Here is a 17,481-nt window from a genome sequence, read left to right on the forward strand (position 1 = left end):
GTTAATGATAAGTGCAATGGAATTTTAATATTTACTTAAAATATTAAAACTTATATACATAATTTATGTTAATATTAAAATTTAGTGAATGATAAAATATTAGTGTTAAAGTTTAGTAAATAACTTATACACATAATAATAGAATAATAGAATTAATTAGTTGGTTTTAAAAAATAATAAATAATATTATTAATGAGTTTACTGAAATAAGCGAAATTTTACTTGTAAGTATAATTAAAGTTATGGTTATATCATAATAATTCGAGTGGTACAGTGTGGCATGGGAGTTGGGCTTCGGTCCAACAGGTATGGGGTTTGAATCCCTTTGGGGACAATTTTTTCAAAAAAGCCTTACAATTGAAAAAACCGGACCAACCAGCAGTCTCACCCGGTTCAAAACGGCTGAACATGCTGACGGTTTTATAAGGTGACCAGACCGGACTAGGTACCGGTTTTATAAGGCGAACCAGTCCGGTGCGATTTTTAAAACACTGGTTCAAATTCAAATTATATTTGCACAATGATTAGTTGCCTAGATGCACGAATTATATATCAAATTAATTGATTGTAATAATTTTTGGTTGATTACTATTAGTAGGCAAAAATTCATTATAAAACTATCATTAAACATTTTAGCAGTACCTATAGATCGTTCTCCAGATTCACAAAATTTGAGTTATTGGTCAATGAGATTTGGAATCATGCCACGTTTTCAAATTATAAATTACTCATTTAACCAAAATTATAGTGTTAAAAATATAAATTTAAGTATAATTTGAGTATATTCATAGGCAATTAACACTTTAAATAATAATAATATGTATTTAAGAATAAAACTACAAATTTTGGCTGAAATCTTGTTTTTTCCATTAACTTAAAAAGTAGTCATAATGTATTAATTTCTCATCTCAATGGTTTTCTCACAAATTAAAGTGGCATGACTTGTCGATTATCCTATGTGGATACACTAGATGGTGAACAAAACCTCAACGATATTTAAGACTATAAACAAAGTAAAATTAAAATGTTAATCTATCCCCAAAAATCAATACGCTAGGGCTCGTGTTTCACTTTGAATCATTTGATTTCTCCGCCAACGTTAAGGACCTCCACCACCTCGTTTACGTCAAAAAATCTCACCGTCGGTACCTCTTTCCCACCAAGGTCCTCGACAATCTCATCTTCCGCAAGTTCAGCGATGACTCTCCATCGTCAACGGCTACGTGGTTGTGTGCTGTCAATTTCCATGGCCTCGTTGTTAGATGTAAAAATCCCTAATTTGAATTTTGTCCTTTCCAATGGTAATATAATAATGTGTTCGATTGACGGTTATGTCCAGTTTGATTTTTTAAGGGAGAAACAAAACAAATTGGTTGGTTAGTTTAATGGGAGCATTATAGAATTTCAATTAAAATATATCAAGATAGAATATTCCGAATATTACACCCGTACAATACAAATAATAAAAATAAAATGGCATATATTACATTAAAAATTTCCTAAAAACAACACAAGTAAAACGAAGAAACAAAAATGAGCATTACCATCGTCAGCGTCTGTAAATTTTTGGAAAACCTCGACAATTCTTGCAAATAAATGCATGAAGTAAATAGATAGGCTGAAAATTCTAGGGGAGGTATATATAAAATATATTATACCATAGAATATATCACCAGAATTAAAATATTAAAAAATAAAATGCTACAACGCGTTAATTCTCATATCATATCTCCCGCGTAAATAGTAAGCACGAAATTGAGTCAAACCCCAAAATTTCTTCCAACTACTTCTTCTTGGGAACAACTTCAAAGATATAGACTGCTGAACTCACAATCGGCATATACCCACCCCTACAGCTCCGAATGCGGGTTGCTCGGCACGGTTGCCCCAGCGGGGAGGCCGAGATCACCAGCTGCAACGGCTGGAACTTGCTGCGATGCAACAGGAGCAATTGGCAGCATTCCAATTCCAGCATCTGGGTCCATCTGATCAAACTTGGATTTCCTTGGCTTTCTCTCGTATCTCTCATAACTTCGACTCCGGCTTCGGTTGTATCTTGGGCTGCGACTGCGGCTGCTCCTTGGACTACGGCTACGTGACCAGCTTCTGCTCCGGCTACGACTTCTGCTATAACTCCGGCTCCTGCCCCGGCTTCTGCTTCTGCTTCTACTTCTACTTGAGCTCCGACTAACATCCCACGTTCGAACTCTATCAGGACTGCGGCTAAAACTCCTACCTCTACTTCTGTCTGAGTTGCCATCTCTTCTGTTGCTATCAAATCTTCCTCGCCCCCTCCCTCTAGCACCCCGTCCTCGTCCATCAAAGTTATTGAGACGATCGTGTCCACCACGGCCACCTCTGTCCCAACCACCACGAGGACCTGAAGCACCGCCAAAGCTGTCGTCCCTCCCACCACCACGACCACCAAAATTTCCATCCCTCATACTAATCCCTCCACGCCCTCCAAGGCCACTCTCTCTCATCCCTCCACGTCCTCCAAACCCACCATCTCTCATCCCACCCCATCCACCAAAACCACCTTCCCTCATCCCTCCGCGTCCACCAAACCCACCATCTCTCATCCCGCCACGGCCACCACGACCACCAGAATCCCAACGCCCACCACCACCATCAGAAGGCTCAAAACGATTCATCATGCCACGATCCTTGCCAAATCCGGGCCCACCTCGTAATGCTATGTCCCTTATTTCCGGAGGCACCGCTTGGTTGGCCCCCTCCAAAACTTTGACAAGATCAGGAGCATGTTTCCAGTCCTGCTCTGAGAAGAATGTAAAGGAGATTCCTGAAGCACCAGCTCTCCCCGTTCGTCCAATGCGATGAACATAGTCTTCAACACCAGTAGGGAAGTCATAATTGATCACTACCCTGTAGATATGAGAAAACCAACAATGCAGCTAAAAACACACAGCTGGTGATAAAAAGCAAGAGGGCAGGTATTTAAATGTTTCAACTAAGAAATATGATTTAACCCAATGAAGTAAACCAAATGCTGCACTTCCAGGCATGAAAACCAATGCAGCACAAGTGTAGTTCCTGACCTTATATCTCTTATATCAAGCCCTCGCGCTGCAACATCAGTAGCAACAAGAATTGGAGACCGCCCATTCCGGAACTGATTCAAAACCCAATCTCTCTCTCCTTGAGATTTGTCTCCATGAATTGCAGCAGCACCAAAATTACGCCCAAGACTACGCGCAAGATGGTCACACAACTTTTTAGTGGAACAGAATATAATGATTTTGGAGCCAGGTTCTTGGGATCTAAGAATTTGCTCCAAGCGTCTCTGTTTGTCCATATCAGGAACTAGTTCAACATGCTGCAAAGAAGCACATCTTTCATCAATGGAAAGAAAAATACTAGGAAGAAAGGGAAAACCATTTTCAGTCATAAATTACAAGTTATAAGACCCAGAGATAAGTAACATGGAGACACCATAAAATGAGCTTTAAGATCTGAAGAAACAATTTAGGTCCATGATTATAGCAAAAGTAACAGACTGGCAATGGATAGAACCAACACAGCCAATGTTGTGTTTCGCAACTAATTTGCCCTCAATTTTATAAGAAAGGATGCATAATGGTTTAAAACACATGAGAATTTGACCATACAAATATATCAGTCAAAATCATGCATAGAACAAACAGCAAAATATAAATCCTAATAGTATGAACATCCCCAAAGACGTGGAATTTATCACTCAAAATTCAGATCCAATTACGATGGCCAATAAAAAAAAGTCACAAAATACCTGTGTAATGGACTTATTTGCAGCAAGTTCGTCAACCCTGCCAATATTAACCTGAACAGGATTCACAAGAAGGTCACTTGCTATTTTTCGAACTTCTTTTGGCCATGTTGCAGTGTACATAAGAGTTTGCCTTCTTGGTGGAATCTCATTGACAATCTTGCGAATTTGCGGCTCAAATCCCATGTCCAACATTCTATCAGCCTCATCCAGAACAAGGAGGGAGACCTGCCTAAAGTCAATCCTCTTCATTTCAAGGATGTCATTGAGTCTTCCAGGAGTTGCCACAACAATATCTGCTCCCCGGTCTAGCTCTTTCAATTGTGCGCCTTTTGAAGCACCACCATACAAACACTGAAATGGAACAAGTCAGCCATCCTCCAACCATTTGAAATTGTGATTGAACTATTATAGACAAGAATAAAAAGACAGACTATCTACCGTGCAAGAGACTCTAGATGATCGGCCAAATTTAATTGCTTCATCCTGGATTTGAGTGGCAAGCTCCCGTGTTGGAGCCAAGACCAACACAGTTGGGCCATTCTGAGGGTTGTTACGTAGTTTCCTAAGGTGAAAGAATGCAGGGACCAAATATCCCAGTGTTTTCCCAGAACCTGTCTTTGCAATAGCAACTATGTCTCTGCTCTGTTCAGCAATAGGCCATGATTGTGCCTGAATTGGTGTAGGAGCAGCAAAACCAGCAGCATGCATCTGCAATGATACAAGTAGAAGACAAAGCTCAATACGATTGATAGCTAAGACGTATGCAACTCGATACGATATGGGCAGTTCAGCCTACACTAGTCATAAGATGTTGAAGAACAAGAAAAACAAATTGAGCACAACAAGGAAACAAAGTGAATGCTCAACAAAACTCAAAGGTGTGCAGTTGCTTACTGAAGCAACTTGAGGCAAAAAATGGATCAAATAAAAGAGAAGCTGAGCGAATAAGCTACAAATCCCAGTCACATATAGTGTGAATTGGATGAAGCAGTAGTGCTATAGAAAGGCTCCTACAACCCATTTTGCAGCCTCAAAAAGTCAGAATAGTTGCTGCATAGATATGAGCATAGCACTGCAGCGTACGACATGTGCTCCTCCTCTGGAGCAGATATCGCACCTGCGATAAGTTAAAAATGATAAGCTAAAAGTATGATTTTTGTGAATGAAACAAGAAAGGGAGAATTCTTTCATGGATATCATTAGAGTTAAACAAATGTAGATTCAACTACTTACTTCCTGCAGTAGCTCCGGTGGAAAACCAGCAGCCTCAAATGTCATAAATGGAGGAGGAACATTTTCGCCCTGAATATTTTAAATCAAGTATTGTCAGCACACAAGTTCCGAGTAGAAAGTGTATATGAACATTCTAAAGATTGAAATATATATATGTAATTATGTATATATATTTAATATAAAAAAGAACATGAGGAACAACAAGAGAGAAAGTAAGGGGGGAGATGCAAGAATGCACTAAGCACAATTATTTAAACAAAAATGAAGAATTTTTTTGACAAGATTGCAATTAGTCACTCATACTGTTTCATGCATCATTTGACACAATTGAATTCGCTTTGTTAAAAAAAAGTAGAGTTAAATAATTTATAAGAATACAAACCGAGGCTGTCACTTCATGCTTTTGTCGGTAAATATCTGCAGCTGATAAATGAATAGAATCTGAAGGTCCCATCATAGCTACAGGAGGCCTCACAATAGCAGTGTTTGGAAATTGATGGCCACTTGGGGAATGACCAAAGCCACCAGGCAAAGGTGGGCCCCGGACATTCAATCTCCCTGGAAGATTTGGTGCAACATTTGGAGAAGGGAAATCTCCAATTCTAGGGTCCTGATAAAAGTAAGAATCATTGAATCAGTCACCCAGCATCATCAAACTGCTTCTGACTTGGTGCTTTTGCAATTATATACGTATAAAGCATGCTTCCCATGCATATTCATGTCAAACTATGATGATTATTCATTGAAAATATCATCATGCTGCTTCTGACAAGTACACGTTCTTGTATCTAAAGTAATTTACCTGCTGGTTTCTTGACAGGGGAAATGGCGGTTGATTAGGTACAACATTGAGATCTTTGGGGGTGTTGTAAAGATACGGATTCTTAGGCCTTCCAAATTGGTTTTCTTCATAGGGCATATTTGACCCAACAGGCGGCTGGTTCTGCTGCTGGCCATGCATCGTACCTGAGCCAATATGATTTTGAAACCCAGAAACATGTTGTGGGTGTGCCAACTCTGGCACTGTCTGCTGCAAATGCACTGATGGGTTGTTTGGTTGCACGTTAACAAGTGATCCACCATACTGTGTATTTTGGTTTGCTTGCATGCTCATCTTCTGAGGCAAGTTCTGAGCTGGTGAAAACCCAGCCTGATTTACTTGCTGATTCTCAACATCATCTCTAGGAGGAATTCCAGCTTTCTGCTCTCGGAGATGAGGAAATTGTTGCCCCTGCATAAATTGCTGGTGTGCTGGAGAAAACCCAGGCTGTCTTCCCTGCTGAGAATCAGTATCATCTCTCTGGCCAGGTTCAATCTTTTGGTCTTGTTTCTGTGGCAACTGTTGCCCCTGAATTAGATGCTGAGAATGTTCAGAGGAACTTGGTGGCCCTTGTGAGGGAATCTTCTGTTGATGCATTGTATATTGTGGATGCTGATGTGTGAACTGGAAACCATGTGGAGGTCCCATCGGTGCACCAGGGTACATTTGTCCCTGCTGAGCATGCGTCATTGGCTGCATATAAGGATAAGGAGCTTGATGCCCCTGTTGCATTGGCATTGGGTGCATTGACTGCGGATGCCCATGTTGCCCTGACTGCATAGGCATTTGCCCCATCTGAGACGGCAGTTGGTGACCAGGTTGTTGCGGCATTTGAGGTCTGACTTGTTCTGGAGCTAAATGGCCATGTTGCATTCCAGGCCCCAAATGAGACCCCTGCAGCTGCCCAGGGGGTGTCTGTGATGCTACCTGTGGCTGCAAAGACGAGCTCGAGATATGCCCATGTGAAGGTTGTGCCTGTATACTCTGCTGACTTTGAGGGGTTTGAACATTCACCGGCTGCAATGCTCTAGCACCTGGGATAGGATTCATCTTAGGAGGTGGCCCAAGTGGTAAAGGAGGTGGCAGAGCCGTGGGTTTTTCGTACTGAGTTACATTTGTCTCAGGATTCCAGTAATATAAAAGACCTGTACTTCCATCAATTAATCCTTTCCAAGGTTCAGGTAAAGTTGGATCATCCGGAGCATATCTGGGCCCAAGTGTACTAGGCGATGCCTCGGCAGTGGCCATTCTAGTTCAACTAACTACAGCATATAAGGATCCCAACATCAAAACTAACACCATGACCACAATTATAACAAATAACAATTCATTGTCAATAACATAGTTCCAGAAATGATACGTGAAAATTGAGCATTCGTTTAGAGCAAAGATTAGATGCCTCATAATAAAAAAAATTGTAAAACAAACTTCTAGTCCAGAGCAAAAGTATAATGATTACAAAACAGAAACTCTCCTCCTACCAGCTGATATATATAACAAAGAATCTTCATCCTACTCACATAATTAGACAACAAAGAATCGCAATAAATTCCAAACTCATGCCAATAAACCAATCTCCAACAGCAGCAACCAATTAAAAGAATAATTTTAGTAAATCGCTAATTAACCCATTTATAACCCAAGAACTTCAACAGCTAGCTGATAAAAGGAATATAACTAATTATATACAGCCTATTCTCATCGAATATTTACCCATCTCGTCAACCGTCTAATCCCTAAACAAAATGTAATCGGGCACAAGACAACAACCATCAATGAATTTTATTGGGAAAAAACACTCACCTCTAGGGAGAGAGCCCCGAGCTGGTAGAACAATCTGTTGGATTCCGCCCCCTCGAAATCGAACAGAAACTGTTGAGTCCCGTTGCTGCGGAGAGAGGAGAGCTATTGTTGTATGAAGATCAATAAGGCTTATTTTTGATGCAGATGGTTGGGTTAGGGTTCAGAGCGGGAATTAATCACCTACGACGCTCTCCTTGTGAAACCGCCTCCCCTCCTTTGTTAGCCAATGAATATTAAGATAATGTCAAATATTTTTTTCATTCCTTTTAGTACTGTTTCACTTTTACGATTTAAATAATTACCCATTTTATAGTTTACCCTTAGGATGCGTTTGGTACACGGAATTAGAGGTGTGGAATTGGAATTGGAATTGGAATTGGAATTGGAATTGGAATTGGAATTGGAATTGAAATTCGAATTGGAATTGAAATTAGAATTGGAATTGAAGCCTTCAATTTCAAATCTTGTGTTTGGTATTATAAAAGTTCTTGGATTTGGAATTGAATTCCAATTCCAAATCCTCCAATTCCACAATTTGAATTCCATATCTAAAGTAGTGGAATTCCAAATATTCTCTCACACACACACACACTACACACTATACATATTTCATATATTGCATACACTACACAAGTTTCACATATTTCACACACTACACACAATACACATATTTCACACATTTCCCACACTACACACATTTCACACACTACACACACTTCATACACTACACACACTTCACATATTTCACACACTACACACATTTCACACACTACACGCATTTCACATACTTCACATACTACACAATTTCACATATTTCACACACAACACACACTACACAATTTCACACACACTACGCACATTTCACATGTTCCACACACAACCACATTTCACACGTTTTACACACTTCACACACTACACATATTTCACACATTTAACACACTGCACACACTGCACACACTACATACACTTCACACACACACACCACACATTTGAACTGTGCGTAGTGTGTGAAATGTGTGTAGTGAGTGAAGTGTGTATAGTGTATGAAGTGTGTGAAATGTGTGTAGTGTGTGTAGTGAGTGGAGTGTGTGAAGTGTATGTAGTGTGTGAAATGTGTGTAGAGTGTGAAATATGTGTAGTGTGTGTAGTGTGCGTAGTGTGTGAAATGTGTGTAGTGCGTGAAATGTGTGAAATATGTGATGAAATGTGTGAAGTGTGTGTAGTGTGTGAAGTGTGTGAAATGTGTGTAGTGTGTGAAATATATGAAATGTGTGTAGTGTGTGCACTAGGTGTATATTTTATCAAACATGTCAATTCAATTTCATATCAATTCTCATTTTACTAAACACAGGATTTGGAATTGAATTATAATTCAATTCCTTCCAATTCAATTCCATATAATTCCAATTCCGTGTACCAAACGGGCCTTAGGAAATAGGACCAATTTACATTGTTGGACAGGTTTTCATCTAAGGATACATATATTGGGTTTTTGTAAAGATTAAAATGCTTTAATTTATATGGTTTGATGATTTATTATCATGTATCACACTCCTTTGTTTGGTTATTGTATCAGACGGAGTAGTATAGAATAACCAAAACACTATTACCTAATTTCATAATTCCAAAATTAACTTTGTGGAATCATATAATAATACTTTTTTTCAATTTACCTACATCTCTTTGCAGATTATGCAGCCATAGTCTTAAATACTCTCCGATATAATATTATTTTTAAATTTGTGATCATATCATATGTCATTCCTAGCGCGTTCGTTTCTATGCAAATATCCATGCATGTTCCATAAATTACTAATTTTTGTAGCAAGTCAAAAAGATTTCAAATTCCATAAGGGGTATGTTTGATAGTTATGTTTTGCGAGGATAGAGAGAATGATCTCATCTCTATTTGTTGTTTGTTTGCTAATTAATTTAACAATATGACCTGTGTTAGCACCTCAATTTATTTTCTTAATTATGTTATGTTATTTTAACCATCAAATTGTAAATTAATTTTATCCATCTTGAAATTTCAACCATGTCAATGATATGAAATTATTGTTATTATACCCCTAACCTTGGGTGCACTAGAGCTCTGCCATCCTTTCTTCCCTTCGTCATCTCTAGCTGAAAATAGTCTGCTGAGTTTCGCCCCGTAAAAAACAACACTCACCTCCAGGGACGAATCTAGTATATGTTCACAAGGGCCAATTGCCCCATCTCAACTTTCCATTTATACAAAAATATATATGTAATTTTGTTTAATATGTTTCTTTTGTATTAAATTGCCCCCCTAGTATTTTACTAAAAAATCGTATTACCCTTTTGAAAAAAAAAACGAGAAGTCCATACATATGTAAAATCATGGATTAAATATGCCCCGTCAATGGATTTTGACCAAACAATAAATGTGACGAGACATTTAATTTTGTGAAATTAAATGATATAGCATTGATCTACATTTTACGTAGATAAATGTAGTATATTCACTTTCTCTAATCCGATTTCCGGTGAGTGAGAAATAGTGTATTAAAGTTTGGCATAATTAGCTTTTAATTAAAGCTTGAAGTTTGAGCTTAGTAAATAATTAACTAGTGTTAATTATCCCACATTGGAGAAGTGACACATCTTTTAATGTGTTTAAATTAAGTGACTTTATGTTACTTAATAATTATAGTGGATCAAGATGGGTGAAAGAGCCCACACGCGCGCCGCCGCCGCCCGAGCCTGAGCCCGTGCTCGTGCTCGTGCTCGCGGGCCGCGGGCCCGATCCCGATCTTGGCAATTGGTCTTTGGGTGGTCTTTGAGCTTGGGTCTGGACCATTACTAATCTTTTTAGACCATCGTCGAGTCAGCAATCCAAACATTCACAAGCATAATAGCATAAGCTCTCTCCCCCTCTCTGCATTGTTTTAATGTCGAAAGCTCTGCACTCTTCCTCTTCCAGTTCGCCGGAGCTTGTTCCAACTGCGGTGTTGCAACGAACGAGACGTGGCCGTTTTATCTTTGGGGACGACACGCCAAAACTGAGAACACTATCGGGGCGTATCTCGTCTTGCGGAAAGAGGCCTTCCTCGACTCGGCTAAGTTCATCTTTACAGTTTCGAATTTCCACTATAATTTCCGTTTCTGTTTTATTTGTCTTCTCTCGGGTTGTATTACGCCCGGTTAGTGTTTTTTTATATAGCTATATCTCCAACAATTGCAAGACGGGATATACACTACAGAAGACCTTAGACTTTCAGAAAAAGAATTAAAAACTTTAGAAACTTAAACCTTTGCTGGAAATGTCGACCAACGTCAACACCACCTCTGCCACCACTCCGACCACTGCCGCATCCACCGTTCCGGCCACCAACGCCGCTGTCACTCTTCCCACTCCATCCACCGGTGCATCTGCCAATGCATCCACCATCTTGATGATGCCGACCCCTGGCTTCCCAGCCGCTTCATCAACTGTCCTATGGGTTTGGGACAACCCTTTTAGGGCGTCCACTGGTTCTACCTTTGGTGGTTCGGTTGGTTCCACTTTTAGTGGTTCATTCGGATTCTTTAATGGATCGAGTGTTGGTGCCTTCGGGCTCAATACTAGTATTGGATCTTTCGGGATCAACACGAATGTGGGGGGCACTATGCCCAACACGAACTTGGGGGGTTCTATGCCCAACCCAACTGTTGGCTCCTACGGGGGCAACGTGATAGGCTCCTTCCATGGGGTCAATCCGGCACCAAGAATGATGCCACCCACCGAGAAGCCGCCAAAGTTTGGAGGTTCGGACTTCAAGAGGTGGCACCAAAAGATGTTGTTCTACTTGACAACATTGGGCGTCGTGAACTTCCTCACAGAAGATGAGCCGCCCGCGCCAAGTGACCAAGAGACGAACATCGAGGTCATGGCCCACTATGATTCATGGCGCAGAGGAGATTACCTTTGTAAAAACTATATTCTAAATGCTTTAGATGATAGTTTGTACAATGTATACTCAGTTGTAAACACCTCTAGGCAAGTGTGGGAAAACCTAGAGAGAAAGTACCGCAGTGATAATGCGGGAAATAAGAAGTTTGTAATAGCTAAGTTCCTTGACTACAAAATGGTCGATACAAGACCAGTCATGGAACAAGTCCATGAGTTCCAAATAATCATCCCTGAACTTGCTGCCGAAGGAATGGCGTTGCCCGACAACTTTACAACGGGCACGACCATTGAGAAGCTTCCACCTAACTGGAGGAACTTCAAAAGCTACCTCAAGCACAAGCGAAAGGAGATGACTTTTGAAAACTTGATCGTGAAGCTGCGCATTGAGGCAGACGTGCGAAAAAACGATCAAAAGGCTAAGGGCTCTTTTGATGCAAAAGCCAACCTGTTGGAACGGGGCGGTTCCTCCAACAAACGCCCTCGCCCAAATCGTCCAAATGACAAAGGAAAGGGAAAGCAGCCTACAAAGAAGTTTGAAGGCGACTGCTAAAATGTGGCAAAGCGGCCACATTGCCAAAGACTGCCGCAGCAAGAAGAAGAAGCCGGCAGCCCACGTTGTTGAGAAGGAGTTCAAAGACTGGGATGAAAACGACCTCATTGTTGTGGTCACTGAAGAAGTTAACCTTGTTGATGACAATGGTGGCTGGTACATCGACACCGGCGCTACTGCTCATGTCTGCTAGGATAGGAGCAAGTTTGCCTCATACACTGCTGTTGAAGGAAGGAAGATCAACATGGGGAATCAAGCATATTCCGAAGTCCTCGGCATTGGCAACGTGATTCTCATGATGACGTCTGGCGTCACTATCACTTTGAAGGATGTGCTGCATGTCCCGGACATCCGCAAGAACCTAGTGTCAGGATCAATACTAGTTAATAAGGGGTTTAAACTTGTATTTGAGTCTGATAGGTTTGTACTGTACAAGTTTGGAAAGTCACTCGGAAAAAGGTTATGTAACCGATGGACTTTTCAAGCTTAGTGTGACAACTCGCAGTGTTGCAAAGCCGTTGGCTAATAATAATAAAGCATCTACTTCCTCGTACTTGACTGAGTGCTCAAATTTGTGGCATTGTAGATTGGGACATATAAATTCAAAAGCCATTAAAAGATTAGTGAATTTAGATTTACTATAGGCTAATGAAGTGGATACCCAAGATAAATGTGAAATTTGTCTTGAAGCAAAAATGACTAAGTTGACGTTTCACTCGGTTGAACGAAGCACAAAACCCCTTGAATTAATTCATACGAATATATGTGATTTAAAGATGGTGCAACCTAGAGGTGGTAAAAAATACTTTATCACATTCATAGATGATTGCACAAGGTATTGCTACATTTATCTTTTAAGAAGTAAAGATGAAGCAATAGAAGCGTTCAAAAATTATAAGAACGAAGTTGAGAATCAACTTGGTTGTAAAATCAAAACGATTCGAAGCGATAGAGGAGGCGAATATGTAGCCCCGTTTAAGGAGTTATGCAACGCAAGTGGTATAATTCATCAAACAACTGCTCCATATTCACCTCAATCTAATGGTGTTGCAGAACGCAAAAATCGAACTCTAAAAGAGATGATGAATGCACTGCTACTCAGTTCAGGATTACCACATAACATGTGGGGGGAAGCTGTTTTGACAGCTAACTATATCTTGAATAAAATTCCACTAAAAGGGAAGGATGTCACTCCCTACGAGTTGTGGAAAGGAAGGAAGTCATCCTACAAATACCTCAAAGTGTGGGGGTGCTTGGCAAAGGTAATGGTTCCTCCGCCCAAAGAAGTTACAATCGGACCTAAAACAGTTGATTGTATCTTCATTGGATATGCACTTAATAGTAGTGCATAAAGATTTTTGTTCATAAGTCTGAAATATCGACTGTGACTGTTGGAACAACAATTGAATCAAGAAATGCTGTATTTCTTGAAAATACATTTCCTTGTAAAAATCAAGAAAATGTAGCATCTAATTCTGAAGCAAGAATTGAGGATGAAATAACAAGCTCTAAGTCATTAGATAAAGAGCCAGAATCTCGCAAGCGTGCTAGGCCTGATCCCAATGAGGCAGTAGCGAGACGAGGCAATAGGGTTAGAACACCAAAATCCTTTGGTCCCGACTATATTGCCTTCATGTTGGATGAAGAACCAACGTCTTTGAAAGTAGCCTATGCATGCCCAGACGGACTGCATTGGAGAGAAGCTGTTCAAAGCGAAATTGAGTCAATTTTGCCAAACCACACTTGGGTATTGGTTGATCTTCCTGAAGGTGCTAAACCTCTAGGATGTAAATGGGTCCTTAAAAGAAAATTTAAGGCCGATGGAACAGTTGATAAATATAAAGCCCGACTAGTAGTCAAGGGTTTTAAACAAAAAGAAGGATATGACTTCTTTGATACATACTCACCTGTAACGAGAATCACTTCTATAAGAGTGCTTCTCGCGATTGTTGCATTGCACAATCTTGAGATTCACCAAATGGACGTAAAAACTGCATTTCTAAAGGGTGAACTCGATGATGAGATCTATATGGAACAACCTGAAGGTTTTGTAGTACCTGGACAAGAAAATAAGGTCTGCAAACTGGTTAAGTCCTTATATGGATTAAAACAAGCGTCGCTCCAATGACACTTAAAATTTGATAATGTAATGTTATCAAATGGATTTAAAATCAACGAGTGTGACAAGTGTGTCTATATTAAGAATACTAATAACGGATATGTTATAGTATGTCTCTACGTTGATGACATGTTAATCATGGGCAGTAGTACCCGAATGATTAACGAAACTAAAGCCATGTTGAAAAGAAATTTTGACATGAAGGACATAGGTCTAGCCGAAGTAATTCTTGGAATGAAGATTCTATGAACATCCGAGGGAATCACCTTAACACAATCTCACTATGTGGAGAAAGTGCTAAAAAGATTCAATGCTTATGACAGCACGCCGGCTAAGACGCATATAGAGCTAAATGTTCACCTTAGCAAGAACAAAGGCGAACCTGTCGTACAAGAAGATTATGCGAAGGTTATCGGGTGCATTATGTGCTTGACTAATTGTACGAGACCCGATATTGCTTGCACCGTGAATAAGCTAGCACGCTACACGAGTAATCCAAGCAAAGAGCATTGGAAAGCTCTTGTAAGGATTTTTGAGATACTTAAAACATACTCAAAATCACGGGCTGCATTTTGCAAGATACCCTCCGATACTTGAAGGGTACTGTGATGCAAACTGGATATCCGATAATAAAGACTCACTTTCCACTAGTGGATATGTCTTTACCATCGGGGGCGATGCTGTCTCGTGGAAATCCACGAAACAGACTTGTATAGCCCGATCAACCATGAAATCCGAATTCATAGCTTTAGACAAAGCTGGTGAGGAAGCCGAGTGGCTTAATAATTTCCTCGAGGACATTCCATGTTGGTCTAAACCTGTACCTCCGGTGATGATACACTGCGATAGCCAAGCCGCTATTGGAAGGGCGAATAATGGCTTGTACAACGGGAGGTCTCGACACATTCGTCGATGACATAACACCGTGAGACTTTTGATCACAACAGGGGTGATTACACTTGACTATGGTTAAACCGTGATCAAATGAATAAGTTGCTAGAGGGAATGGGTTTAAAATCCACAAATTAAAGAATTGTCATAGTGGTAACCCAACCATGATGACTGGAGATCCCTAGAACTTGGTTCAATGGGAAAACTAAGCTATGAGAGTTCATGAGAAACACTCAACTATATCTATTCCCTAAAGAGCAATAGAGTGTTGGAGAACTTGCCCAGTGGTAAAGGATAAGTCTATGACTTTTAATGGTTCTTAAGGATCTCAAAGAGATGGAGTTCTCAAAGAGACCAAGTATGGCAAGGTACTTCACTAAGAATCACCTATATATGTGCGAAGTGTGGCCGCTTCATAAAACGCACTTATGAATCCAAAGTGGTGTCCAAGACAGCAATGGACACAAAACGTAAGAACGGATGAGGTTGAAGTGTTTAAGCGTTAACACCATTGTCTCGGTGCACGCCGTGGGGGATTAGTTCAAAGCATCGCGCTACTAAGCCGCCTGTGTATCCGATGGTGTCGACTATGGAGGGTTCAAAGCCAACAACTACCTATCCTTATGCTCATATACCTCTCGAGGGTTGAGCTTGTGTCTGCATGCATATGCATTTGGCTATTTCCACTCATGTGGGGGATTGTAAAATCATGGATTAAATATGCCCGGTCAATGGATTTTGACCAAACAATAAATGTGACGAGATATTTAATTGTATGAAATTAAATGATATAGCATCGAACTACATTTTACGTAGATAAATGTAGTGTATTCACTTTCTCTAATCTGATTTCCGGTGAGTGAGAAATAGTGGATTAAAGTTGGGCATAATTAGCTTTTAATTAAAGCTTGAAGTTTGAGCTTAGAGAATAATTAACTAGTGTTAATTATCCCACATTGGAGAAGTGACACATCTTTTAATGTGTTTAAATTAAGTGACTTTATGTTACTTAATAATTATAGTGGATCAAGATGGGTGAAAGATCCCACATGCGCGCCGCCGCCGCCGCCCGCTCGCCCGAGCCCGTGGTCGCGGTCGCGGGCCGCAGGCCGCGGGCCCGGGCATGGTCCCGATCTCGATCTCTATCTCTATCTCGATCTTGATCTTGATGACTTGAACTTGGACTTGGATCTTGGCGATTGGTCTTTGGGCTTGGGTCTGGACCATTACTAATCTTTTTAGACCACCGTCGAGTCAGCAATCCAAGTGGCTTGACACATCGTCAAGCGTGGCACAGTCACGGCTGCCACGTGAGAAATCCACACGCTCCACACGCGAAAGACACACTCCTGCCACATGCCTGTAACCGCCGACGGTTACGAATCTGCCATGATGAGCCTTCATGGCTTGGTTGACCCTGCATGGTGGCTTGGCCTATAAATAGGCTAGTCATTCCTCTGCATTAGACACAACATTCACAAGCATAATAGCATACGCTCTCTCCCCATCTCTGCATTGTTTTTCTGTCGACAGCTCTGCCCTCTTCCTCTTCCAGTTCGCCGGAGCTCGTTCCAACTGCGGTGTTGCAACGAACGAGACGTAGCCGTTTTATCTTTGGGGACGACACGCCAAAACCGAGAACACTACCGGGGTGTATCTCATCTTGCGGAAAGAGGCCTTCCTCGACTCGGCTAAGTTCATCTTTACAGTTTCGAATTTCCACTGTAATTTTCGTTTCTGTTTTATTTGTCTTCTCTCTGGTTGTATTACGCCCGGTTAGTGTTTTTTTTATATAGCTATATCTCCAACAACATATAGTTAATCATAAAAAACTTAATTGGCTTCTGTAAAAAAATACAAAAATTCAGAACAGTTGGAGTGTCTAAGACGCGAGACTCTACAACCGATAGAGAAAAGTGTTTTAGAAGAGAAGAAAAGTTACAAATTTAAAAATATTTATATATATTCATACTTTTGCCCCCTCTTATATAATTTTCTGGCTCCGCCCCTGCTCTCCTCTAGGGAGAGAGCTCCGAGCTGGCAGAACAGTTTGTTGAATTCCGCCCCCTCGAAATCGAACGAAAAACTGTTGAGTCTCGTTGTTGCAGAGAGAGGAGAGTTATAGTTGTATGAAGATCGAGGAGCTAGATGAATAAAGCTTATTTTTTATGCAGTTGGTTAGGTTAGGGTTCAAGAGCGAGAAGTAATCACGGTAACGCTCTTGTAAAAAACCGCCATGTCCTCCTTTGTTAGCCGAATGAGTTTTAAGATAATGTGAAATATTTTCTTCTCTTTTTTATAGCTTTAACCAAGTATACATCATTTTGTGGATGTCACTCTTACTTTATTCCTTTTAGTGTTTTACTTTTACTTAGAGCAA

The 17,481-nt window shown here is 40.5% G+C and overlaps 1 protein-coding gene across 2 annotated transcripts; it reads right to left on the reverse strand.

Annotated features, from left to right (window-relative positions):
- Nucleotides 1–1,614: 1,614 nt before the first annotated feature.
- LOC121796046 (DEAD-box ATP-dependent RNA helicase 40-like) lies at nucleotides 1,615–7,782 on the reverse strand. 2 transcript variants are annotated; one of them, XM_042194748.1, is made up of 8 exons: nucleotides 7,626–7,782; nucleotides 5,805–7,084; nucleotides 5,385–5,612; nucleotides 5,003–5,071; nucleotides 4,208–4,477; nucleotides 3,770–4,120; nucleotides 3,060–3,337; nucleotides 1,615–2,886 (listed from the first exon to the last, which is right to left on the reverse strand). In XM_042194748.1, exons 2-8 carry the CDS (start codon nucleotides 7,068–7,070, stop codon nucleotides 1,851–1,853), a joined length of 3,498 nt encoding a protein of 1,165 aa, XP_042050682.1. In that variant the 5' UTR covers nucleotides 7,071–7,084; nucleotides 7,626–7,782; the 3' UTR covers nucleotides 1,615–1,850. The 2 variants fall into 2 exon arrangements, with proteins under 2 accessions (XP_042050682.1, XP_042050683.1); XM_042194749.1 differs by having other exon boundaries at nucleotides 5,805–7,080; nucleotides 7,626–7,779.
- Nucleotides 7,783–17,481: the final 9,699 nt, after the last annotated feature.

The sequence above is a fragment of the Salvia splendens genome, chromosome 3 (assembly GCF_004379255.2).
Source record: "Salvia splendens isolate huo1 chromosome 3, SspV2, whole genome shotgun sequence".
In the NCBI taxonomy this organism is placed as follows: domain Eukaryota; kingdom Viridiplantae; phylum Streptophyta; class Magnoliopsida; order Lamiales; family Lamiaceae; genus Salvia; species Salvia splendens.